This window comes from Callorhinus ursinus, unplaced genomic scaffold, assembly GCF_003265705.2.
Source record: "Callorhinus ursinus isolate GAN/ISIS: 27379988/994484 unplaced genomic scaffold, GSC_fseal_2.0 scaffold36, whole genome shotgun sequence".
Classification (NCBI taxonomy): domain Eukaryota; kingdom Metazoa; phylum Chordata; class Mammalia; order Carnivora; family Otariidae; genus Callorhinus; species Callorhinus ursinus.
The window spans coordinates 4,809,693-4,837,066 of record NW_027397098.1 but is presented as its reverse complement, the minus strand read 5'-3'; the positions used below and the strand labels follow the sequence as shown (position 1 = coordinate 4,837,066).

General features: G+C 43.5%; 1 protein-coding gene across 1 annotated transcript in view; it reads left to right on the top strand.

Moving 5' to 3' along the window:
- CAMK1D (calcium/calmodulin dependent protein kinase ID) overlaps positions 1-27,374 on the top strand; it is a 500,660-nt gene that overhangs the window by 41,111 nt on the left and 432,175 nt on the right. The window contains exon 2 of the mRNA XM_073879923.1: positions 21,747-22,086. Coding sequence (XP_073736024.1) covers positions 21,767-22,086 — 320 coding nt within the window. The 5' untranslated portion in view covers positions 21,747-21,766. The remainder of the gene's footprint in view (positions 1-21,746; positions 22,087-27,374) is intronic.

Below are 27,374 nucleotides of genomic sequence, written 5' to 3'. Positions count from 1 at the left end.
GTCAAGAAAGTGGGTTAGATTAGGTCATGGAGCTGGGGCCCTCATGCGAGGGAGAGGGAAGGCACTCTAAGTACACATACAAGGAAAGGTCAGAACGAGAAGGTGGCTGTCTCCCAGCTGGGAACCTAAGCGGCCCACACCTTGACCTTGGACTCCCAGCCTCCAGAACCGTGACAAATAAACTGAACTGCTCAGCCTGTGGTATTTTGTTATGGCCGTGTGAACTGGCTCAGGCAGACAGTATGTCTGGGCAACCTACTTGATACCCAGTACTCTGTTTCGGCTGCCCTTTCTCTGAAAAGGGGAAAGATGGGACAGATTTCTAAAACTGGGCAAGTCTAACCTTATATTCCCTTCCCTCAGAGGGACTGGTGTCTGTGAGTTTTTCTGATAAATACAACTCCCTGGATATGCAGCTGTCCCAGGAGGAAGTGCGAGCCTACCTCTCGAGCTCTGCCCGCCATCTCTGGGCTCTCTCATGGCTCTGGGCCAGCCTCCCTGGAGACCCCTAGCAGGCAGTGTTCCTGAGCCAGGTGCTCTGTGGGGCGCTGCTCACTTCAGTGATGTGGCCAGGAATCAGAGCCATCACACAGGAAAGAGTCCTTTTCAACTTGGAGTCATCCAAGGCCCCGCCAATGATTTGACTATAGGACCCCTCCCTTTTAGTTTTTCTTCAATAATGCCTATTAGAAATCAGCAAAGGGCTGTGCTCAAGACCTGGCTCCAGTGAGCACTAACAATTGTCCTGCCCTCTCTGCGGTGGCTCAGTTTTACATGCCCACATCAACGTCAGCTACCCCTCAGGCTGCCCTGACAGAGAAAGCTTCACCACCGAAGATATGCGTGTTGGTGCTTTTTAAAAGTCAAAGAGAGATGATTCTAGAACTTATAAGGCAGTTGAATAAGGCCAGCTACAATATCTTAAAAAAAAAAAAAAGGCTAGAGCTGCCTACTAGTGGGAGATTATGTGAAGAGCAAAGTGGTTGGAAGGAAATCATAAAGATTTAAAAGTCTATGAAAGGGGGGATGGGAGAGGGAGAGTTGTTTAATGGGTATAGAGTCTCAGTTTTGCAAAATGACAAAGTTCTGGAGATACGTTGTTCAACAGTGTGAACACTACTGAGTAGTACACTTAAAATGGTTAAGATGGTAAATTTCATGTTAGGTGTGTCTTTTTTTAGCCACAATTATAAAAACACAGGCTGAGAAAGGTAAGGGAGGAAGGGTGGGGGAGGGGGACACATATCTGGAAAGTGAATGCTTAAAATAAGTATTATAATAGATACACCTAGATCCAGCGTATAACTAGTAGCAGGAGCATTGCTTTTTCTGCTGGAAGACTAGACAAAACTAAGGTGGCCTGAGAGCAGGGAGGTCACAGGTCATCTTGGCCACTCTTTTCTCAGGAGACTGAGGACTGCTTGCTTTCCCCCCCTAGTCCTCAAAGCATCTCAAATAGCTTAAGAATTCCTGATTCCTCCAATGCTAAGTCACTGCTTTAGGCCCAAGGTTAATGGATGGGGGAAAGAATTAATTCATTGATTAATATGTTGGGTCAGAGCCAGGCCTTTGTTTATGCTGAATTGTGCTTTGGACTCAGAAGTTCTGCCAAAAAAATAAATAAATAAAATAAACAACCCTTTGACAATGCCATCCGATGTGAGATTGGGACCATTAACTGGAAACAAGAGAAGCTTTTCTATAATGTTTCTGGATTCCAGCCGTGAGCATGAGAATGGGTCCCTTCCTTCAGAGGAAACTGAAAACACTGGGTGCTGATGAGATTAGCCATAGGCAATAATGATTAATGGTCATGACTAACATTTTATATCATGTTTGACATTTTTACAAGCCCTTTTATCTGAATCCTTTCATGAGTTCCTGGCAAAAACCACTGGAGGTGGCCCTAGCTCAGCCCCGTGAAGTTCAGAAAGAACAAGCACTTCCCTAGAAGTCTGTAGTTAGCAGACTATCTAGAGTTAGAGAAACAGGGATAGAGCTAGGATTTGGATACTGTGCCTTCCACAGCCCCACTCAGGAGGTGGCTTGGTGGTCACAGATGCTGGCAGCACGTATTGGTAAAACCAAGAAAAATTTTGCTTATGGAAGGGCCCTCCAGACGAGACCCCCATGAAATTCTGATTTCTTGTTAAACCTCAGTGGTCCATCATACTCTACTGCTCTCAAGGCTCTAGGAGGCCACATGGGCTACTATATTCAACTCAGATGTGAGAGTGGTTGAGCTCCTAAGGACTTGAGGGTAATTTCTAGAATTCTGATGAGTGTTGGGTCTTTTTCCCAGAATGAGGGCGAGCACAGAGGGAGTGGCCCTCTTTGGTCCCAGCCTGCAGAGTCATGCAGTGCACCCTGCCAGTTCTCCACCAAGAGGGCCTCCCGGGTCCTGAGGCAGAAGGGCAGGGATATAGACGAGGATGGGCTTTAACCTGTGAACTAGCTCAGCTACATGGGGGCAATAGCAAGAAGCAGCTGGGTTTCCAGGTCATTGTGGCGATGGGGCTGGGCTGTGTGTGAATAAGAACCTCGTAAAGGCTGTTGTGCTCTCAGCCTGCTGAGCAAGGAGCAGGCTGCAAGGGACAAGAGGCAACAATGTAGCCGATCACCAGAGGCTTTGATCTCTTCCACCTCTGGGTATTTACTCTTTCCTCATTCCTGCCCTAGCAGGATGGAGAAAGGTAGATTGCTTCCCCAAATCCTATTCTTGTGAGAGTGACCTTAGGTGACAAGTGTAATGCCCATGAACCTCAGTTTCCCAATTCGTAATAGACATGTAATCCTTCCTTAGCATGATATACAGTCTTTTTTTTTTTTTTTAAAGATTTTATTTATTTATTTGACAGAGATAGCAAGAGAGGGAACACAAGCAGGGGGAGTGGGAGAGGGAGAAGCAGGCTTCCCATGGAGCAGAGAGCCCGATGTGGGGCTCGATCCCAGGACCCTGGGATCATGATAGCTGAAGGCAGATGCCCAACGACTGAGCCACCCAGGTGCAGTCTGTCACCATCTTTGTTACTCTCATCTCTTCCAACATGCCCTGATGTACATTATACATAGTCACAGTAAACTACAGACTGAATGTGTTCCCCCAAAATTCATATGTTGAAACCTAACCTCATGTGATGGTGTTAGGAGGTAGGGCCTTTGGAAGGTGATTAAGCAAGTCATGAGGATGGAGCCCACATGAATGGGACTCGTGCCCTTATGAAAGAGCCTAGAGAGTTCTCCCTTACCCCTTCCACAGGGAGAAGACAGCCACCTATGAACCAGGAAGTGGGCCCCCACTAGATACCAGATTTGCTGGTTCCATGATCTTTGACTTCTAGCCTCCAGAACTGTGCGAATTTTCTCTGGTGTTCTATAAGAATAGCCTGAATGAACTAAGACACAGTAGATATTTGAGGTTTCCCCCCACTATCATGTTCATTCTCATTTTTGTTCTTTGCTCTTGATGTTCCCTCTGCCTGAAATGTTGCAATACCAACCTCCATCTACAGAATTCTCACTTACTCTTTAAGACCCATTCAGAAGGCAACGACTCACTCCATAGAACTCAGCATATATTCATATTATAGAACCTATCAAAACGTCACCTGATGTCACCCTTTGTTTCACCCACTCCTAATTGGGGGCTCTGTATCCATTGACCCCTGAACACTTCCTGCACATAGTAGGAAGTAGTAGCACATAGTAGCTGCTCAATACTATCAGCTTGCAAGGAATTGGTGATAGGTAGCTTGGAGCTTTGGATGAAAGCTCCAATGGGAGAATGGTAGCAGAAAGGCCTCTTAAGGAAGGCACTGTAATTTATCTGCACAGGCTCCAAGCAGGAGCCGTCTGTTGCTACTCTTGAATGGTAAGAGTCAATTCACTTCTAGAGGAGGGGTCTCATAAGTTCAGTGTGCTCTAGAATGTTCCTGTGCTAACAGATTTTAGTGACTAAGAGGACCACAGGGGTGGGCACCAGGAGGTAGAAAGCACCAGATGGAACCAAGAGAATCTACCATTTCTAAGGAAGGCTCCTTCAGGATATTTCCACACTCCCAAAGGAACAACATGAATTTCCTCTGTGGAAGGCTCCAAACTGCAAAATCCTAAACGTGGTTTGCATCAAACTTTATCAAGGGGCATTTGGCCTTCAGAGAGGGATTTTGTTGAGCAGAAACATCAGGAGGGAACGTGCAGCTTTTAAAGGCAAAAGTAGGACCATCTCCTTTCAGTGTGAAGTGGTTCAGTTACAGAACCCTGGGGGAAGCTGATAAGAAAGAAAAGAGGCTCATTACTGTCTCATCTCAAACACCTTTCAGATTCTTTCAGATTCATGGTTGACTCTACCTTGGGGAGAAGAGAAACTATCCTAACATTGTTTTGTTTACTCCCATTGCCACCTTCATTACAAAGAGGGCTGGCAAACCCACCCATCGGAATAAGCCTTAAGTTTGATTACTTGTTCACTGCTAAATCTTCTACACTTAGTATGGTGCCTGGCCCATAATAAACACTCAGTAAATCTTGAATAGATAAATGGATGAATTATCTACTCAACAATTCAACCCAATAAAATGCCCAGTTTGGGCAATTGCTTGAAAGATCAAAAAACAAACAAACAAAAAAAACAACAAAAAACCCAAATCAAATATAATTTTAAGCCGAGTAGGCCTCCTGTTGTTTTATCAATGAGACTAATCCAGAAGTATTTTTTATTAAGGTACATATTATTTTACTGTATTCATTAGAATAGTTTGGGATTCCGGGCGCCTGGGTGGCTCAGTTGGTTAAGCGACTGCCTTCGGCTCAGGTCATGATCCTGGAGTCCCGGGATCGAGTCCCGCATCGGGCTCCCTGCTCGGCGGGGAGTCTGCTTCTCCCTCTGACCCTCTTCCCTCTCGTGCTCTCTATCTCTCATTCTCTCTCTCTCAAATAAATAAATAAAATCTTTAAAAAAAAAAAAAGAATAGTTTGGGATTCCAAGTACAGAATTCAGATCTTTGAGGGCAAGGATTACACCATATTTTTGACCCCTCTTCACCGAAATCCTAGCTGATGCTGCTCTGAGGTGATCTGATAGAGTAACCTTGAGATGTTGAATATTTAAATACAATTTTCTTTAATAAAAACTTTTCTCCACTGGAGTCAGCTCAGTCAGTAGAACATTCGACTCTTGATCTCAGGGTCCTGAATTAAAGCCCCACATTGGGTGTACAGATTACTTAAAAACAGGTAAGCATCAGAAAAGATTTTCTGTTAATTATATTACAGCTAGAATAGAATATTTTGTCAATAGAAATGATCTTAAATAAACTGGGTACATATTTGATATGCTCTTTTTACTGGAAAAAAAAAAAAACCCAAACAAAACAAACAAAACCCAAACCCAAAACTTTTGTTAGTATTATATACAGGACTTATGGTACACTTATGCCTGCAAACCAGTTGTAGTTTTGTAAAGTGCATCTAAGAATAAGAATTTCTTATTAAAGAAAAGAAACAGCCTGCAAGAGGTAGAGATTTCATTGTCCAACATATGGTAATCTGCCTCAAGAAACTTCTCCAGTTTATGAGGGGGAGTTCTGACTGAGTGCCAGGGCACTTTCCTGACAAATGTTCTTACAATATTAAGAGGAAAAAGTTTCCTGACTTAACTTTATTTTGATTCTCAAGGATTTAAAGATGTTTTCTTTGCAACCATGACAATGTACAAAACTGGAAACTATTAAAAGGCAAATTAAACCATGAGAAGAGTAACAATATATCTATTAAAAGCAAAACAATATATCCAATTGTTAACATTTGAATCCCCTCAGAATCTAGTTTTAAGACTTCAACCTCCAGGGTGCCTGGGTGGCTCAGTTGGTTAAGCAACTTCCTTCGGCTCAGGCCATGATCCTGGAGTCCTTGGATCGAGTCCCGCATCGGGCTCCCTGCTCAGCAGGGAGTCTGCTTCCCCCTCTGACCCTCCCCCCACTCATGTGCTCTCTCTCTTTCAAATAAATAAATAAAATCTTAAAAAAAAAAAAAAGACTTCAACCTCCGCAGCAAAGTCGTCTTTGACTTTTGAGAAACTCTGACTAGAGAGGACACTTTCTGTCTCCAAGAAGACCTTGACTTTGAGATGAGTTGTTCTATCCAGTGAAGAAAATTCTGTCTCTCTCCCAGGGTGAAGACATTTCAATGAGTCACAATGTTTACAGCCAATAAACTCTTCCTAACACTCCAAGTGCTGGACTGGTGGTAGGTGTTCAATAAGTATTTGCTAACTCAGGTAAACCAGATGTGCTGTGTGACACCAAATAGCTAAGATTTTTACTTTCTTGAATTTTTAGATTCCAATCAGCTATTGATGCATTTTAGTCCTCAGTGGATCACCTACTTCTCTGTCCTTACCCTACTTCTCTTCTTTGATCAGTGAGGTTCTTGCCAACACTAAACCCCCAGGGAGAGGGTGGAGACTGGTCCCTCTACTTCCCTACAGATGATGGGGTTTTCCTTCACAAATGGTCTTGCCCATCTTACCACCCCAACTCCATTCAACTTTTCTTGCCTGAGCTTTCTTTCTCTTTTTTTTAAAGATTTTATGTATGTATGTATGTATGTATGTATGTATGTAGCACATGAGAGTAGGGGGAGGGACACTAAGAAGAGGGAGAGAGAATCCGAAGCAGACTCCTCACCCAGCGCAGAGTCCGACACGTAGCTCCATCTCACGACCCTGAGATCGTGACCTCAGCCGAAATCAAGAGTTGGATGTTTAACTAACTGGGCCACCCAGGCACCCCGTGGCTGAACTTTCTAGTTTCTGATTGTTAAAAAATCTTGGTAAACACCCCTAGGGGACCCTTTGCCCCTGTCATCCTCCAGCATTTAGGAGGTTTATTCCTAATCTCTTATAGTAATAATTGATGACCATTCCTCTGAAAACTCTCGTGCAACGAAAGTTTCTTCCTGTCTGAATTGTTGTCATAAGTAGAAGCAGACCCAGTTTTCACAAACACTAGGTATTTCAGCTCCCGTTTCCCTTCCGACACCACAGAGGCTACCCCACCTGTGCCCTTGGCATAGTTCCCACTGCCTTTGGTACTGGAAATGGATCCAGGAACTAATGAGATAAAGTGGCAGTATGCAAAGAATGTTCTAGTGAAGAAGAGGGCAAAAGAGGCCCATTCCCAGTAGATGTTGCCTAAATGCTCTAGGGCATAAGCATTTCTTAGGGGCACCTGGGTGGCTCAGTCAAGCGGCTGCCTTTGGCTCAGGTCATGGTCCCAGGGGCTTGGGAATCAAGCCCCGCATTGGGCTCCCTGCTCTGCGGGAAGCCTGCTTCTCCCTCTCCCACTCCCCCTGCTTGTGTTCCCTCTCTCGCTCTGTCTCTGTCAAATAAATAAATAAAATCTTAAAAAAAAAAGCATTTCTTAGAGGGTGAATAGGGATTATCATTGAGGGCTCATATTTACAGCCTGTTTCTTTTGTGGAGCATGAAGGTTGTTGGTGTTTTTCTTAACATGAAGTTACGGAGATACATTCTGCTTACAAAGGCAGCTCTTATTTTCTGGGCAGAGACCCGAAGGCAGGCAGCTGAAAACATGTCACAGGAGGAAAAAGACCAAAACTTGGTGGAAAATGAGTCCCTCCGCCTTTTGGGGCTCTAGTTTCCTTTTGAACAAATGAGGTGATGGTAATCACTGTCATTCCGTTAAAGCTTTGTTTGGAGGAATAAGAGATGGTGTATGGGAAGCTCTCAGCACGCTGCCTGGGATGTGCTAAGTGCTTAATAAACTACCACCTTGGGAGACCGGTTCCCCCAAGTCCTTCCTCTTTGCCACTGGGTCTTGTACAATCCTTGCTCTCCTTGGAGGCTGAAATGCCCTGCTGTCAACCTCCTGAAGATCCTACTCTGTGACCTCATTGGCTTCATGAGAAACATAATGACAGCTGATATTTATCGTGTACCTACTACATGTCAGGCACTATCTAAATGCTTTATATGCATAGAAGTAATACTATTTCTAATTTACATGTGAGGAAACTGAGGCACAGGGATGCTTTAATTTGCTGCCCAGCTGTTACAATTTAGAAAGCCGTCAGTCCCAGGGGTCAGGCTCAGGGCTACCCCTTCAGTGACACCTTTAACGGTGGAGTCTTCCGTGAGCCTAACCAGGGGAAAACAAAAAACAAAAAACAAACCTAACAACTATTTATAACACCTTTTGGAGGAAAGTGTGTTTTGAGTTCCAAAAACCAGCATATTCATGAACTTCTGGACTGATGTTCCTTTGTCAGATCAGGGCTGATGATAACGGGTGGGGAGTGGGGCTCCTGACTGTAAGTGTGGGATGAAGCTGTGTTATAAAGTAGTCACCCCCACCCTCACACTGAGCTGGGGCTCAAATGTTCATCTCCCACACATCCAGGGTGTCATTCTTCTAAGTCAGTGGGTCTGGCAGGCTTCCAGATGCTTTTGGATCCTCCACTTGCACTGACCTTGTTTTCAGTGGCTTCCTATACATAACCCTCCAGAGACAGCCATGCTGTTTCAAGTGCTGGCCCCCATGTGGGCGGTCTAATGTACGGGATGGATCTTTGGGTCATCAAATGTTTTAACTATTACTTCTCACTTGCGGGAGAGCATTTTCCATGCTCATTTCACATATTAGCAGCAGGGAGATGAACTAGCAATGTCATCTTTTCTGTCCCTTCTTAGTGTGAGGGAGGTATTTAGTGCCTGCTTATAAGGAGTTCTTTATTGATGGTGGTTGAAAAGCTGTTATTTCATGAGTTTGGTCTGTGTCCTGGGCAGTGGCTCAGCTCTTTATATGTATTCTCATCAATTTCACGGATGAGACAGGGGCTCAGAGGAGTTCAACCATAGGTAGAGCTGAGGTTGAAACCCAGTTTGGTCTAGTGCCAAATCCTGTTTTCCTAACCACCAATCTGTCCTGCCCCTGGCTGCCTTGTGGTCCTCTATGGGGGCAAAGGGGGTATGTGTGAGGTTAATCCAAACAACAGGGAACTTAAAAATATTCCTCTTTGCTTCTGGAATCAATTACTTATGGGATTTACTTGTTTTATTTAGGTTAATATTGAAATTAATTTGCATTTTATGAGTTTATAGCAGCTCAGGGTGTGGGAAGATATAAGACTGAAGCTGGGAAGCCCAGGATAATTAAAAGTTAGCCTCATAGTACCAATAAGCTGTGGCTGTAGAAGTGGGTAGCCAAAGGTGGGCTATGTGCCTAAGTTTTATGGTATATTATAAAATGATGAATTTCAATCTGTAATGCAGTTTCAGTAAGTTCAGACATTTCTAATTTGGAATTCACGGCCACTGAACAGCAGCTGAGTTGAAGTTTTCCTGTGTGTACTTAGCAAAACAATTTCTTTAAAGATCATACAAATGAATAAGGTAAACAAGGACTGGAGCTGTTAGAGGTAAATAGTTTTTGTTGAGTTTCAATGCCTTAGATGCATTTCTTCCCAGATGACAGTAAACATTAAGTACATGTCCTATTCCCAGGTCATTTAAGTGGCCCCCATAGTTCCCTCTATGAAGGAATATTATTTTCTTGATCAGGCAGCCTTGTTAGACAAGGTTGCCATTCTTTTCTATAAAATTCTGGGATTAAGACTGTGTCAGATTGTGAGCAGTCTTCCTTCTGATTTAATGAGATGACTTGTCCCTGAAAATTTGCATTTCTGTAGCCTCAATACTTTAGCAATGGTCAGCGTCTGGTAGGCACTGCTGTCATGTACAGACTCATGCACACAGAGCAATGAGGAAATTTCTGTGCATGAAGGAAAACCCAAATAAACCCAACAGAAGGGCGCTGGTTCCACTGTGCAGGACTCCCATGTTTTCTCATGGTCGTTTCTGCAAAAGATAAGCTGTCCCAGTTTCATACAATTTCAGGGCTAGACAGGAGCTTAGATATAGCCAACTTCATCATTTTCAGACATTTCTCAGGAACATCAATTTCCTTGAAAACGCAACCGAAAAGAAAATTCGAGGAAAATCAGACACCTTATGGGTCTGTCTTCCTGAACCAGGGTTTGTTTTTAATGGCGGCATCTGCATAACAGCTCCCGTGCACAGGCCTCTCTCTCTCTCTCCCTCATCTGGTTCTTATTTATTCACCTCCAGAAAAAAATGCAGGGCTGCCTCTCAAGCTCCAAGAAGACAATACCTTTTTTGACGTTCTTTTTGGGTTGTTCAAAATACGCAGATAAAAGGAATCATACATATTCGGACCATGTGAAAATGTCCACATTGCTAAGATCGTTGAGTTTAACTGATAGGGACTACAATTTAGTTCAATTCCCTAGTAACAGACTATCTTTGGAATGTTCTAATTCACTCACTCATTCATTCATGAACCATGTAGTAATTGTCAGATGTCTTCTATTTATAGAAGAGCAATAAATAAAGCACAGAGCTCATTCTGTGGGAGCCACAATCAGCAGGTGAGGCAGACTAACTTACCTCTACCTAAGAGGGTGAGCACCTCATTTCTGAAGACCAGCTGAGTGGGAGGTGTAGGGAAGACTCAGAGTGTAGGGAGGCCCGGGGACCACAGCCTCACTGGCACTATGTTTTGATCTGGTAAGCTGGCTGAACTCAGCTTTCACGTGTCTTGTGATGATGGGAAAGTCTGCAAGTCAACCAGATTTGCAGTGTTTTATACCCAGATGAACCAGGTGTCCCTAAATCCTTGGCAGTTGATTCTACACTGAGGGTGCTGTGTAGGGTGTATGTACTCATCATTGTAGACCCTATTTAGAGAAGAATCTGAGCCGCAGATTCAGACAAAGTTCACCAGACAAAGCTGGTGATTCATGGGTCACTTCTAAAGAGCAGGAGAAATTCATTCATTTCTACTTCTGTGGATTCTCGGCTCATCCCTAAAAGTTTCTATTTGGGAAAGGAAAACTCAGAGGACGATAACTTTCCACCTCCAAAGCTTGGCTTTCTTTTTACAAGTCCAGGTTTCCCAATTTCAACTTAAAAAAATAAATCAGGGCAAGCTCGTTTCAGATTTCACTCCTGTTTTGTTTTGATTTTTCCAGTTTAGTGAGTGTTCCATTTTAATAATTGGACCATGCTTTTTAGTTTATGTTTTTTTTTTTCCACCAAAAAAGAGGCACAGAGCTGCAAGACCCTTTCTTAGGTTAAGTCCACACATCTGTACCTCAGAACGTTTGTCTTCTACATGAATATTTGTCTTTTACATGAGTAATAACAAAGAAATGAGAGGAATAGTCTTTATTTTCAAGTAGAATTATTTATGAAAGCACATGCATAAAAGATCTATGAAACAGTAGAAAGTTCTGTATGTGTATTGAAGATCACAGTAGTTAAAGCAGTGTGTTATTGGTGTAAAGAGTAAAAAACACAAATAAGTAGAACAGAGGAGACAGCCATGAAGCCAATCCCAGAACATGTAATAGAGAGTATATGACAAAAGAACTTTACAAATCATGTGATAAAGGGATGTATCTATTGAATGAATTATTTAATGAATGTTGATTGGAAGACAGACTATCTGGGAAGTCTCGAGTTATATTTACTTTTACCATCAGAGGTAAAGACATGTCCAGATGAATTCCAGATGGTTAAGAGTGAAATGTGAAAATGAAACCATAAAAAAATCTAAAAGAAAATATGCGATCTCAGAGTAGAAAAGGACATTATAACAACAACAAAAAGAAAAATCAGCAGAAGAAATCAAAAAAGGAAAGATCCACAGATTGAATGATATCCAACGTAAGGCAGTTTATGGTCAAAATATCAAGCAAAATTAAAACACACATTACAACAAATGGCAATCTAATATGTTAAGGGCTTTTAAAATGCAAAATGATAAATGCTTTGTGCCAATAGAAAAATGAGTCAATGTGCAGATAATTTGCAGAAATACATGTAGATGAAAAATACGTGTAAAAAATGCAAACTCATGAGTAACAAAAATGATTACTTAGATGGAATTCTCTGATTCCATTTCTCACTTATCAAATTAGCAAAGACTGGGGCACCTGGGTGGCTCACTTGTTAAACGTCCACCTTCGGCTCAGGTCATGATCCCAGGGTCCTGGGATCGAGCCCCACATCGGGCTCCCTGCTCAGTGGGAAGCCTGCTTCTCCCTCTCCTACTCCCCCTGCTTGTGTTCCCTCTCTCGCTGTCTCTTTCTCTCTGTCAAAACAAATAAATAAAATCTTAAAAAAAATCAGCAAAGACTGGGAAAATAATACTTAATTTCTAGGGTAGATCTATAGGAAACAAGCCCTTTCATGTACTCTGGATGAATGTGCAAATTGGTAAAATCTTTTTTTTGAAAACAATTTGTCATTATCTATTAAGAGTCCTAAAAATATTTATGCCCTTAGCTCTAATAATTGCATATCACCAAGCAATCGGAGAGGTGTGGACCCATATTTATATCCAGGGATACTCAGTGCAGTATGATTTATAATAATGAAAAATTGGAAGCAGCTTAAATGTTCAACAGAAAGCAATTAATAGCATTATGGTACATCAAAAAAATGGAATATTAGGTAGCCAGTAAGCATCTTGTTTTCAAAGAATATTCAGTGACAAGGGGAAAGTCTTACAATGTTTAGTGAAAATAGATACATTCATCCTATTTTTGAAAAAAAATATCTTTGGAAATAAAACAGGAAGAAAATATGCCAAAATGATAGTGGTTTTGCTGATTGATAGAATTATAGTTTTTTAAGTTTTGCCAATTTCCATGTTTTCTACAAAAACACGTATAATGCAGAGCATAAGTAAGAATCGAATGGGAATAAGTCACAATGCTTGTTTTCAGTAAACCGAAAAGCACCGCCCACATGCAGTTTTATTTTATTTCTTTCTATCACTGAGTCACACAATCCAGGGACCTTTATCTTAAATTCACGTCTCTTCCTGATAGGTTCCCTATCTACTTTTTATTTCTTTGTCCCCAGTTTCTTTGCAACCCTCCAGCTCTCCAGACTCAGATCTCCTGGTCCCCCAAACCCTTCTCACCATCGGGAATGTTCTCAGTGGGGCTCCCTGCATTTCCAAGGCTCCTGGGGTTCACCCGTGCTTGGGGATCATCTTCCCAGTTTGGCCTGAATTCCTACAAACCTTTATTATATTTCCCTCTTGTCTAACTTTCTCTGTGGGTGTCCTTTTCCACAACTAGACTGCAGGAATCCACAGGGAGCCCCCATGTGCTGCCTAGTACAATTCTTGGTATATAAGAGGTAGAGTTAGTACACAGTAGGCACTCAATAAATATTGCTGATTATCTCATTCCTGATGTAACTGTGGTAGTACAGTCCGCCACCCATTGGGAAAATATTTTTTTGGCATGTTTCCTCTCCACCTGACCCTCCAAAACAAAGCCATTTAGAGGTGATAGACCATCTCAGTGAGCATCCCCAATGGAATGGAAATTAGGCTGTAGACCCAGCAGACATTTAGGACCATCCCCTCCTTTTTGTTGCTCTTCTTAGATTTCTGTGCTGGTAAGGAGTCACTTTCTATATTAACTCTAGGCAGATGCTTAGACGGTCCTTTCGTTCTAAACTTGCAAAGGAGAGGAAGTTGTAAAGCATGAAGACTTCTTTTTACTACCTTTTAAAATAAATGAAGTCATCCTTCATTTAGTTACTGGAGTTGTCGGGAAGGTGGGGCCTGCTTTACAGGGCTGCGTTTATACTGCAAATTGGAGCTGGAACAAGGAGTGGTGACCACAACATGTAGGCAAGAGGTCATGGACTCTGACACCTGCAGGCCCTGGGCTGGGGTGAAAGGAGAGGCCACGGGTGGGAACCTGAGGGGGATTTACCTGGAAGCGCAGGGTGTTTAAGCTTCATGACCCACCACTCGCTCAGGCCCTTCGAGGGGCCCTAGGAATTTTATAGTTATAATTTTGATTTATTTTTCTCAGAGAGGTCGTCCCAGATTACATAAGCTTCAGGCCCCACAAAACTTGGCTCTGCTGACTGGGAAGCCCTATCTAAACAAGTAGGACTATTCATCTCCAAGTGATGACAGCTAATCAGAAATGTTGTTAGAGTCTCTGATTTTTCAAGAACAGCAAGGAATCCAGATTTTTGTATGAAATCTCCTACGTTTTATATGTTGGCAACTTAAAACCCAAAAAAACCTAACCCTCTCTGGCCAAAACAAGTCATTTCTATAGGTTTGATTGAGCCCAGGGGCTGCCAGACAGTGATTTCTGGTTAATTGAGCTCATAGCAATTACAGAATTGCCAAATGCTAGGGATGGCTCTATGGCAGGTACCCCTGCCTGCCTTGGCCTCTACCCATTAAGAATAGGTCTGGCCACATCTAGACCAGGGAGCTTTGCTTTTTTCCAGGGCTTCAGTCAGTGGCCAGACATTCTCTTAAGTGTCTGCCACTGGTCACAAGGCAGGGAGCTGACGGAGGGTGTGGATGGAAGAGTTGGTGTAAACGTCCTCAAAACTGGCAAAGCCAATTGCAGCACATGGCCCTTGGACAGTGATGTAGCAGCAAAGTCACCTTGTGACCATCTGAAGACAACGAAGGCTGACTAGTATTCCTCCCGGGCACTAATTAGTCTTGAAGGTGGGGGGAGTATGTGTTTTGTGCTCCTCCTTAGGGCTGCAACCAACGATTTCAGGGAAAATTTATACGACTGCTTAAATGGAAAGGAAGTCATTTCTGTGTAATACCCAGATCCTCCTGAGGCTATGCAACCCAACATTTCATAACTGCAGGCTTTCCACAGTGTGAACACTCTTTAAAAGCCATGCAGGGTCCCCAAAATGAAAGGAATTATTTCTGGGTACCATTTCATGTGCAGAACGTGAAGACTTTTAAGAAAGTTTCTGGTGTGACAGGGACATCAGATAAGGTAACGGGCTGGAATTTGAGGCAGGACACGGCAGTAAGGGCTGTAGGGGAGAGGGGGCCAGGGAGAGGACCTTTGGGAACAAGGATTGGCCAGTGACAGCCCTGTGGGCATCCCTCTGCTGTCAGCTCAGATTCGTGATAAAGCTGCTTCCAGTGGTTGCATTTTGATTGCTGATTAGCTTGTTGTAGGATCTGCTTTGCCACAGAACGGCTTTGGGGGCTGCAGCTTGGCTTCAACTAATCTGTTGTGGTGACTAAGCATGTCAAGTATGGGGCCAGAGCCAGAGGGGTCTGTTGTATAAATCACTGCTCCTGATTCTAACCGAGGCGGAAGCAGAAGTGGGAAGGCAGAATACGGAGGGTATGGGGGGACAATCGTAGAGTATTCACTCCTACTAGGGACAGTAAGGAACCATCCTCTTGTGCAAGGGCTGCTTCTGGAAAAGGGCCTATCAGAATTGCCCGGGGCTGTTTTGAACTACACACCTCATAGTACCTAGAGATTTTGGCAGAACACACCCATCCCACTCACTCTGCATACCCCCTACCATTGCTCTATGATAAGCTCTTCTTGCGACTGAGGCGTGGAGTCCCAGGCGAGTGAGTGACTTGGCTACAGTGCACAGGTCACATCCTGGCTTCTGGCCTAGTGCCCTTTCAACTATGTCCTACCCCTCCCTGAGCAAGATGGTAGACTTTTATAGTTAGCTGGGGACAAGAGCCGGAGACCCCAGAAGGTGGTTTGGGTGTAGTATGGGATCTGCCAAAGCACTAGCACTATTTCAGGACCAGGGCCCTGCAGTGCCAGTGCTCAGGACTTTTAAAAGGACTCAGATACACTGCAAAATCGTGTTAAGTCCATTTTCACCCTAACTTTAAAAAAAAAAAAAATTTATGTTTTTAGAAACTACAGCAGATAACGTGTGATAGGAGAAGATGACAGCAATGAGATGAGTTTTTCATTTCTCTAGGGAGTAGTCTGTGTGTCTGAAACCTTCCTGAGAGTCAATATTTCTGATACAGCCTTGGCAGAATTGCCTCACTTTGTCTACAGATTTGTTCACTGACAAATTAACGTGTGACTTCCTATTGTAATTCCAGGCCCTGATTCAGAGGCTGGGCATATAGGATGGTTGAAATACATCTTGCCCTGGTGTTTGGAGCACCCTTAAAGAATAGCGTAAAAATGAAATTGCCTCCTCCCTCATCACCCACCCTCCCTTCCAGCCTTGAGGTCTTCTCTATCTTAGGGACTGTGGAGTCATTGGATCACACAGGTAACCGGCCGGGGAGAGAAGACTGGAATAGTTTTATTCTGCTCTTCCCATTTCCACCTGGCAGTTGCTGATTCTTTTGCTTTTATGTGAGTTAAAAATCCTTCTGGTGTGACAGGGGACGTCAGATGGGGCCACAGGCTGGAGTTTGAGGCCGAACATGGCAGTGAGGGCTGTGGGAGGGAGACAGGCCGATGGGAACAAGGGATGGCCAGTGACAGGCTGTGGGTGTCCCTCTGCTGTCAGCTCAGATTCATGATAAAGCTGCTTCCAGGGGCGCCTGGGTGGCTCCATCGGTTAAGCGTCTGCCTTCGGCTCAGGTCATGATCCCGGAGTACTGGGATCGAGCCCCGCATCGGGCTCCTTGCTCCGCGGGGAGCCTGCTTCTCCCTCTCCCTCTGCTGCTTCCCCTGCTTGTGTTCCCTCTCTCTGTGTCAAATAAATAAATAAAATCTTAAAAAAAAAAAAAAAGCTGCTTCCAGCGGTTGCATTTTCATCCCCTTCTTGGCCTGCCGGCTTTAAAGAGCAAGCTTCATTCTTTCTGATTACTACTAACTAGTTGTGGCCATCAGAACTGTTCTAGAAACCAGTGGTATTTCTGCGTATGTGAAAAGAAGGTCACTTGGGAATTGATGCCGGTTCCACTCACCCAGGGAGAGGGGGGCCAGCCAGCGAACGGCGAGGCCTCGGTGGAGAAGGGCCTCGGTGGGAGGGGAAGAAAGCCAAACTCGGCCTCAGGTGATCTAGGTTCAAGATTGCTCGGGCTTTGGTTGTTTACAGTTTCTCTATGTTATATCTAGGTGTGGATTAAAGAAAAAATTCAGGTTGCTTAGGATTTGTTGGGGTCTTGAAACTGTGAGTTGATGTCTGCCCATCAGTTCTGGAAAATCCTTGGCTATTATCTCTCCAAATATTGTCTTTGTTCCAGTATTTCCTTCCTTTCCACCTGCCAATTCAATGTGTTCCATTTTTGGAGCGTATCCTGTTTTTTTTTTTTTTTTCTTTTTTTTTTCATTTTTTTCCCCGTTTTTCCCCCCTTTTCAGCTGAATTCTGGACATTATCTCTGACTGACCTATATTCCGGTTCACTAATCCTCACTTAGCTGTGATAATCTGCTGTTAAGCCAGCCATTGGAGTTTTTAACTTTCCGTGACTGCACTCCTCAGTTCGAGAGTTTCTATTTGGCTCTTTTTTAAATCTTTTACATAATTTTCTAGTTTCCAGTTCCCTGTCAAAATTTTCAAGTGTGGCATTTATGTTTCTGAATATAGTAAGTAGAGTTGTTCAGTGGTCTATATTGAAGAATACCTATTTCTGAAGTCTTTGTGGGCCTGTTTCCACTTTTGGCTGTTTTTGCTGTTCTTACAATGTCCTGACATTGAAACAAATATATTAGACATTTATATATATATATATCTATATATATATATATATAAAATTGTGGAATCTTCTGGAGAGGCTTTCTCTTGTGTCTGCCTGCCAGGCATTCAGAGCACTTCCTCTCTGAAGCCACCTTAATCCAAGTGCAAAGCTTGAGATTCCCTTGACCCAGTGATGAAGGGAACCTGTCTGTGAGGCCGAGGGCTCTATACTTCCCTTTCTCCTTTACCCTGGCGATCCAGCTTAAAATGGCGAGTGGCTTCTCTGAATCCCCAGCTTTGGCAGTCTCTGGGCTTCAGCCTCGTGAGGCTATCAGAACAAGAGCTCATTTTCAAAGGTGCTTTTTTCCAGATTGACAAATGCCTTAGGATAAAAGCTTTGTGGGCTGGGCTAACCTCTCTGGGGTTTGTCCTCTCTAGTTTTTGGCAGGTGTTTCTTCACTACCTTATTATTGCTTTGATGCTTTTAAGAAAATTAAGCAAATATTTCGCCCAGCTTTTGAAGTTGTCTTTGGTAGGAAGGTTGATCTGAATTACTTAGTCTGCTATTGCCAAAAGCCGAAGTACCAGATGACGTAGGTTTAAATCTCAGGTCTGACGCTTATCAGCTCGCTGATGTTGGCCAAGTTCGTGCCCACATTTATCACAGAGGTTCATTAAACCCTAGCTACTTGACAGCGTGGCCATAAAATGTGAAAGTGTTTTGTAAAATGGTACAATAACATTTTTGCTTATTATCTGTGTCCTACACTAGAATGGAGGCTCTGTGAGGATGGCAAATTTATTTTTCACTGTGGTTTCCCTAACAATGCCTGATGGATAGTAGATGCTTGATAAACATTGCATAAGAGAAAGGGTTACTGCATGTATTTTAAAATGAAAAAATATAGGAAAAGTGTACTCTTGGGGGGGGGCAAGCTCAAATCTTCGTAAGAGCTTCTACTATTTAGAAGATCCTATTCCTCTTTATTAATAAACCTGGTTGTTAGATCAGTACAATCCCTGTTACTGTGTTTTAGTTTTTTTCACTTGATATTATTTTGACTAGAATCTACACCTTAAGTGAAAGCATTATACTCCATTGCTTTGTGAAAACAGGGTCTCCACCTGTTGGATGCTGGGACTGTTTCCAGTTTGGGCTATGATAGATAACGCTGGCTTCTTTGTTCTGATGACTGTGAAATGGATAAAATGTGTCCATTGTCAAGGCTTGCTCAGGCTTATTTCAGAAGGAGCATGTTTTTTAGTGCTTGGAGTCTGGCATCTTCTATAGTGTAAACAAAATCATCAAAAATTGATCTCTGGGGCGCCTGGGTGGCTCAGTCGGTTAAGCGACTGCCTTCAGCTCAGGTCATGATCGTGGAGTCTCAGGATCGAGTTCCGCATCGGGCTCCCTGCTCAGCAGGGAGTCTGCTTCTCCCTCTGACCCCTCTTCCCTCTTGTGCTCTCTATCTCTCATCCTCTCTCTCTCAAATAAATAAATAAAATCTTTAAAAAAAAAATTGATTTCTGACTCTCCCCAGAGTAAAGCTCAAGCTACTTCCAAAGCAGATCAAGGAGCGAGAGGTCATGAAATACGGGATTCAGGGTCACTGTTGAATCCTGATGATTAACTTGTGTATTTCCTTGGACAAAAATTATTTTAATAAATGCTCTATTTATCATTTTTGCCACAAATCCCTTTTTTTAGTCAGATTGATTTATTTATTTTAGAGAGAGAGAGTGTGTGAGCAGAAGGAGGGGCCAAGGGGGAGGGAGAGAAAGAAGCAGACTCCGAGCTGAGTGCGGAGCCTGACATGGGGCTCGATCTCACGACCCTGAGATCATGACCTGAGCTGAAAGTAGGAGTCAGAGACTTCACTGACTGAGTCACCCAGGTGCCCCTGACTTAAAAAAAAAAACACCGAAACCAAAAACAAACCAAGGAGTGACTTAAAAACAATAATGTCGTTTACCTTAAGCCAAAGAAGCTGGGGTCCTTGACTCCTTCATTCCACATTCTTCTGCAGCTTTTTAGATAAACAATTAAAATAATTTTGTAATCAGAACAACTAAGTAACCTAACTGTGCTTTTATTTAATGATCACATGATTGGGTGACAGACAAAGTCATGACAACAGTAAGAACTACCCTTTATTGACTGCCTTCATGTGAGGTGCCTTATAGCTCCTCTTCAGTTAATTTGCTTGAAACCATCCAGCAAATTAGATACTACTGTTAAATCCATTTTCCAGAAAAGGAAATAGACTGAGGTTATGCAACCTGCCTAAGGCTGCACAGCTACAGTGGCTGAGGCAAACCGGTGCTGTTGTTAAGAGCCACACTCCTTTCACTGCACTCCACTGCTCTCTGACTTTTCATTTCTCTGGAAAAGAAACATGATATCTCTTACTGAGGAGAGCTCTTCATGCCACCCTGTTTGAGCATTCTTAGGCCCGTGAGGTTTGGATGTTCATTAAATTCAGCAAGGGTTTCTTTAGGACTAGCTGCATTTGCCCCAGTGGGTGACTTAAAAGGTGACAACGGGGTATGAGACATAGCATCATTGGGGGCTCAAGGATGAGGTGAGGCATCTATGCCCACAGAAATAAGCCACTCCAGGGGGCGCCTGGGTGGCTCAGTCGTTAAGCGTCTGCCTTCGACTCAGGTCATGATCCCAGGGTCCTGGGATGGAGCCCCGCATCGGGCTCCCTGCTCGGCGGGAGGCCTGCTTCTCCCTCTCCCACTCCCCCTGCTTGTGTTCCTGCTCTCGCTATCTCTCTCTCTCTGTTAAATAAACAAATAAAATCTTTGAAAAAAAAAAAGAAATAAGCCACTCCAGTGGCCAGTGGGGTGGTACACTCAGTAATTATGATGGGTTTCCAGAGGTAGGACAGGTGGGCGTGCTGGCCAAGGAGGGGCCATCTCTCAGAAGATCAGGAGACTACGGTTTAAAGGCTCTATTTTATAGATGTGAAGGCTGAGATAAAAGCCTCCCTTGTACTAAGGATATCGATTTGAATTATCATCCAAAGCCAAAGCGAAGTATTTAGTCTTTCCCGGGTACACAGGAATAGTGTAAACCTGGGATTCTGGGTTTAAAAGTAAAAGAAGTGATGGGTATTGGGGAGGGCACGTTCTGCATGGAGCACTGGGTGTTATGCACAAACAATGAATCATGGAACACTACGTCAAAAACTAATGATGTAATGTATGGTGATTAACATAACAATGGAAATTTTAAAAAAAGTAAAAGAAGTGAAGCTCTTGGCTAGTACTCATTTGCCCCCTTCTCCCTCCCATTGGTCATTTGGCATTTTGGGGAAAGGTTGGTGGGGTGGGAGGGTAGGATAAGGTGGCACGTGGAGGAAGAGGGCTCTGAAACCCTCCTTCTTCCTGGTTCACTTCTGAATTGGACCGGAGCTCAGGCCCTTTGTGAATATTCTGATTTTTGGTGAACAGGCAGCATGCAGAAGGTCAACTTAAAACTTTGGGCTTTCTGTAGGCACAGCAACAAAAAGTTCAAGAGTCTTGTCCAAGGATACATATCAAGCCAGAAACAGAAGTCGGATCTCTGGCCTGCCAGTCTGGGGCTGTCACAGACTCATCCAGTGCTGGGAGGCAACCGAGGGACTCAGCATCTTTTCATAACCCTTGGTAGCTGGGTTGAGGGAAAGAGAGAAGTTTTTGTTCATGAGCTCATTCCAATCAGAATGTGTCCAGACGCCCAAATATTTGATTTGAGCCTGGTTGCTAAGAGACCTCCCACTGGGACCCAGCTGCCTTCGGGCAGGAGGGCGGTATTGGCATTGTTTCAGATTTCTGCCAATTTATTTTGAAACTAGAAAACCTGGAACCTCGGCCTCCTCAAGGCAGCAACAGGGAGAGGAGAGATCTGAGTCAGCCAAGCAACAGAGGAAAAATCCCCCACTGACCTTCTGCCAGGGATCTGTAGGAGGGTTTAGGCTGATAGAATTCTTTTTTTTTTTTTTTTTAAGATTTTATTCATTTATTTGACAGAGAGAGACACAGCGAGAGAGGGAACACAGCAGGGGCAGTGGGAGAGGGAGAAGCAGGCCTCCCGCAGAGCAGGGAGCTGGACGTGGGGCTCGATCCCAGGACCCCGGGATCATGACCTGAGACGAAGGCAGACGCCTAACGACTGAGCCACCCAGGCGCCCAGGGATGATATAATTCTTACATTGCGATTGTTTACTTGCAGTGGAATATGCTGGTGTGGTAATGAAGAAGTCTAAGCTCCGCGCTTGGTCATGCAGGGGACATCTTGAAGCAAAGCCAGAGATTCCAGAACAATGCTGGAGTTCTGAGTTATCACTGGGTATTGTGAAGCCGGCCTGGATTCAAAATCAGAGCCACACACCCAGCTTTATGGATTTTAATTACCCAGTGACTTATACCCACCCGCTCCCCCCAGGGAATGCCGTGAGCAACAGTGTCACAGAGAAGTATGAGGAGTCAGTGCTCTTGGGAATGCTGGGGAAACCCCATTTTCTCAACCCAAGGCAGACAGCTGAGCATAGCAGTGCCCTTCTCAGGACCAGGTAGTGATCTATATAGGCCTTCAACTTTTTCCAGGGTATAGGTATCCCCTGCTTTTCGAAATTTCAAGAAAAACGTGGAAAACAAAAATGGCTCCCAGCGTTTTTTGCAGCTGGCCACCACAGAGGCAGTGTGCACCCCAGCAGTGAGTGGCCCCACCAAGCTTCTTGCTCAGCACTGCACTCAGTGTCTCATCATCAAACCGCCATTGATTTAAACCATGTCTGTGAGCACCTGTACTTTTCTTCATTTATTTTGTGCATCTGTTAACAAGATATGTCCTAAGGTATCGGAGAAGCCTAATAGAGGTTATTTTTTTGGGTCTGGGAATGCTCAAAAAATTTCCATATAAATTAATGGTAGTTGCTCCTTTGCTTTATGTCATTTTGGCTTATGAAAGGTTTCAAAGGAATGCTCTGCTTTTGGATAGTGGGAGAAAACCTGTATTTTCTTTCTGAACTTGGCTTTAGTTCTTATTGATAAATAAATGCTTTGGTGGGAGAAACGTAGGTTTTGCTCTCAGGATTTTTGCTTGAGAGTTGGAATGTGAAATATAAAGGTCATGGGTGGTTATCCTTGGCTTTCACCCAAAGCTCTCCTTTCAATGAATTTTTCACTTGGAGGTGATATATACACTGGTGGGTTTTCTTTCAGTTAGAACATTGCTGTAGGTTCCATTCCCTTCTGTGTAGATGTGTGCCTTTGGGCAAATTTGATGACTCAGTTTCCTCACCTGTCAAAAACCATCCTGAAAGGAAGTCTTTGTTGAGTTTGAGGAGAGTGGGTTTGGTGCTTGGGGAAAATCAACTGGGAATAGGAAAGAACTCGAAATTAGGTACGGAAACGAGAGCAAAGGGATGGGTCTGGATCTGCACAGTGTTGGGCACCCGCTAACCAGTTTCTGTCATTCTGGATTTGCTTTGAGAGGCTTCAGTCAAATTTGCTTGATTGGGAAGGAAGGTGAGACAGGAGATATATGCCTAGCCCTATGAGCAGGGAACTTTGAAAACCAGAAATGCCTAGTTTGAGTGTAATGTAGAAGATAAAGGGGCATCACAAATGCATCACACAACTGGTCTCGTTGTGGTTTGAGAAGGCATCAAATCAGTAGGTAATATCATTTTCATCTTGCAGACCAGGAAAAAGGTACCCTCCTGACACGAAATATACCTGAATCCAGAGGGAGGGCCCTTCAATAAAGCAAGGCTGTTATATCTGTGTGCTGAAGAAATCTGCAAGAGATTTCTTTCCTTTTTTAAGATTTCATTTATTTTTTTTTGAGAGAAAGAGATCATATGTAGGGGGGCAGGGGTCGAGGGAAAAGCAGACTCCCTGAGCAGAGAGCCTGATGCAGGACTCAATCCCAGGATTCTGGGATCATGACCTGAGCCGAAGGCAGACACTCAACCAACTGAGCCACCCAGGTGTCCTGCAAGAGATTTCTAAATGTGCCTCCCCCTCCCCTTTGGTTAAATATACCATGTCATCCAAGGTACCAATGATTTGTTTCCATGAAAGAAGCTATGATATCATTAGGGCTGTATCACAGTGTCATCACAGGATCCCTTAGGTGTCTGACCAAGAGAGACCACCTCTTCTTTTGAATACAAATATCCTTACTAATGAGGAACATTGGCAGGGAGAAGAAGACCACTCCAAATAAGATAAATGCAGCAGACTGAGGGCCAAATCCTGCATGGAGATCTTGAATATTCCTCAGGATATTCAGCCAAAACCTGTCTCTTAGTTTTTTGGTAATGATATATGACAAAGCCCCAGGTAAAAATAAACCCACTTCCAGTGTTGTTTCTGGCTGGTTCAGAGGGAAACAGAGTTGTTAACCTTGAGGGGACCACGGAGCTGTCTGAGACTTGGGAGGCCTGGCCTCTCTGGGGAGGAAGATGAGTGGGGAAGCGGAGTTGCTCCTCAGACTATTGGGCCCCAACTCAGCAGCCTTTCCTCCGTTCCTGTGTATGTTTCATTAGCATAAAGACTCTTCTCAAGGCCGGCAGGCCTTTTAAACCTCTTTCCTAAGTGCATCCATTTAAGACCAGTGGTTGCATTAGGTAGAGCGCCTACATTTTGTCACGGGTGTAGTTAATACCCCAATAATCCCACAGGCTGGTTTATGTCCATTGGAGGTGTAAATTCCACAGACGCCAGCATCTGTGAACCCTGGAAAAAGCACTTGGGCCAGGAATGCTGAGAAGCACTTAGCCAATGTTTTGCCCTGTCACTTTTGGCTGGATATTTCCCCTTCACCTTTCCCGTTTTCAGAAACACTTGGGGAAATAGCAGCACCCTGGTGGCCTACAGGGATACTTTGTCAACTTGCAGGAGCAGATCTTAAAAAAAATTAAGCTACAAGTCATTTGCTTTTATAAAAATATTAGTCTCCACTTGTAGGTTTTTTAAATATAAAAATGGATGTGTTTCCGGTTACCAATTTTTAAACTCTTGGTTTCCAAGAGTTAATGCCACAGTGCCCAAGACACACTCAGGAGATAATGTCAGGGCAGGATCCGGTGAACTGATAGGTTTCCTTCAGCTAGAAAACCCCTGCGGGAAACAAGAATCTTGTGACATTCCCACATTATTTCCATCTAATATAAAATGCAACAATTTAGTGGAAGTCTTGTGGGTAGATGTGTTTTTGGTGAGGATATGTTTTCTTTTTAGCCATTCATTTATAACCCAGGCAAAAAAACAAAGAGCCAGATGTGACAGCTATTAAGAGAAAAAGATGCATACTATGAATACCTTATGTTTATCTATTGCCTTTCTTCTGAGAAGTTCAAAGTGCTTTGCAGATGTTATCTCTTCCATCCCGAAATGTCAGCCTCATTTGAAGAAAGGACTGGAAAGTGCCTGAAGTCAGGGAGTGTGTTAGACATCAGAGGAGACCTGGGTTCTTGCATTTTGCACAATACCTGGCTCTGGTTTGTATGCTGTATTCAGTGCACCAGTGTTGGAACATGAGCTAGATGCCTCTAACCCAAGTCTTGTTTTAGAAAACCCCTCATTGCACCCGCTCCCCTGTCTCCCTGTTGCCTTACGGCAGAAAGACTGAACTTGCAAACAGCTCTCACCAGACCCACTGACAAACCCAGTTGCTTGTTGGCTTGTTTCCTGCATCAGGCTGTTGGCAAAGTCACTTGTGTGGTGTACCCACACAGTCACCAGTGACATAATTCCAGGGTCACACCTCTGTTGGAGTTAAGATTCAGTGAATTGCCCCTGACTAGTTCTGAGACTAATGCTTGCAGCGATGCCCCAAGAGGAGATTGCATTTTAGAATCCTGGCTCATTCGTCTGTCTTTGGCACATCCTCAACACTTTACCCAGACTTCAAGATTCCTTAATGACTAGAAATTAAAAGCTATTACTAACATCACAAATAGGGATATGGGAAGCAATACGGCAATTTTCTCTGGAGCTATTGGCCTAATTCCTTCAGAGGTATACGGGATTCTATTGTGGTTCAGGCTGTGCATGGCCAGGATGAGAAAAACCACCACAAGCCAGTGTTCTTCCCATGGGTGACAGAGCCATTACTGAAATGCAGGGTGGGGAGTTGCTAGGTTTTCAACCCTGGTTGTCATACTTGTTGAAGCACTTAAAATTTTTATTTTGGGGGGCTCAAAGGAGGAGCAAATTAGGCCTTTCACAAATAGGTCCTTCAGTATCCTCCAGTCTCCTCTCTGCTTGCTGCACTCAACCACATTTGCATAGCACCAGTTCCTAAACGCACAGCTTCCTGTGGGGCCTTCGTGGTGGCGATTAGTCCTATGGCCAAATCTCCTTCTGGCTTCTGGGTTAAACAGGATTGCCCTTCCTGGCCCCCTTGTGGTTGGGAGAGACTGTATCAGTAGTTCGGGCCAATAACTTGAGTGGAAGTGATGGGCTGCTGGTGCAAGACCTGGCTGGGTTTCCCTCCATCATAGCAACTAGCAAAGCTTAAGATGGCAGCTGGTCTGTCAGCACATCCCCAACCAATTTATGATGGAAGTGAGAAACAAACTTCTGTTATTATGAGCTACTAAGATTCTGGGATTGTCACCAGGCTATTCAGATGGATACAACGTTCTTTGATTTTGGTACCTTTAAACGTGCTTTTCCGTCTGCTCAAAAATCTGCACCCTTCCTTCTCTGCTTGGCAAATTCTTACAGATCCTTCCAGACCCAGTTCAAAAGTTCCTTTGTGAAGACTCTTTTTGACATCCTCGGGAAGGTGGACCCTCCCTATTCTGCACCTCCCCACCAGTCTCTGTGCAAACTTCCGTGATGGCCTGAATCACATTTTATGCTTGCTATCTGTTGACATGTCTCTCTTTGTCTCTTAGATACTGACCATCTTGACAGCAGGAACTGTGCTTAGTTTATTTTTCTATCCAAGTTGTCTATTTCAAAGTACAAGCTCAACAAATGTCTCACAGAGAAATTAAGGCACTCCAAATAGTTGATGGACATAATTAAGGTCAACTCACTGGTATTACAGTTCATCATCCTAATGCCTCCAGATATACCAGAACTGATATTGGAAGACATTTTTAAAGGTTGATTTCTTTCCTTTTTCAACACTCTTGAAGTAACTGTTATATTTTGAAAATGTTTGTGGTTCAAATAGCTAAAAAGGAAGAAAACATTGTACAATCAGGCTCCCATCTTTTGATAATTACTCATCTTTACAGGAAATGATTTTTAAAAGATACGGGATTTCGGAGAAAATCAACCTTTATGGGCAGTTATTTGAAGCTGTTGTAGTTGGTTCTGCTTGTATGAAACAGGTATTTATTGACTTGATGCCCTCGGTGTTTGTAAATGCATTTATGTACATCATCAAATGTACCTCCCTCAGTTGTTTGGAATATACTATTAGTTCAAATATAAACTGGGGAGATTCTATTTCAATGTCTGTTGTAGATTCCATTCTGGGTAGAAAATTGGGAGGTGCCATTATTGTTTAGGCTGATTCTCCATAGAAGAGGTAGCACATTTACTGTTTGCAGTGTCCTTAATTTTATAAATGCACCGTGCATATTGCCAAATGCACTTCAGTGAGTTAAGAATAGACTCTTAATTCTAACAGGAACTGACAAGATTTTGTCTCAATGTCCCTTGTAGAAGAAGCAAAATCCAGGTCCAGGAGAATGTCAGGAAAAGTCTCATCCTTGTCTTGTGTCTAAGGTAGAAAGATAAAGGTTATGTCCACTAGGTAAGATCCAAGGGGTGTGTCTGCTTAAAAGTTCCTTAAGGTTTGAAAAAAGTGAAACTAAACATACAGGAAAAG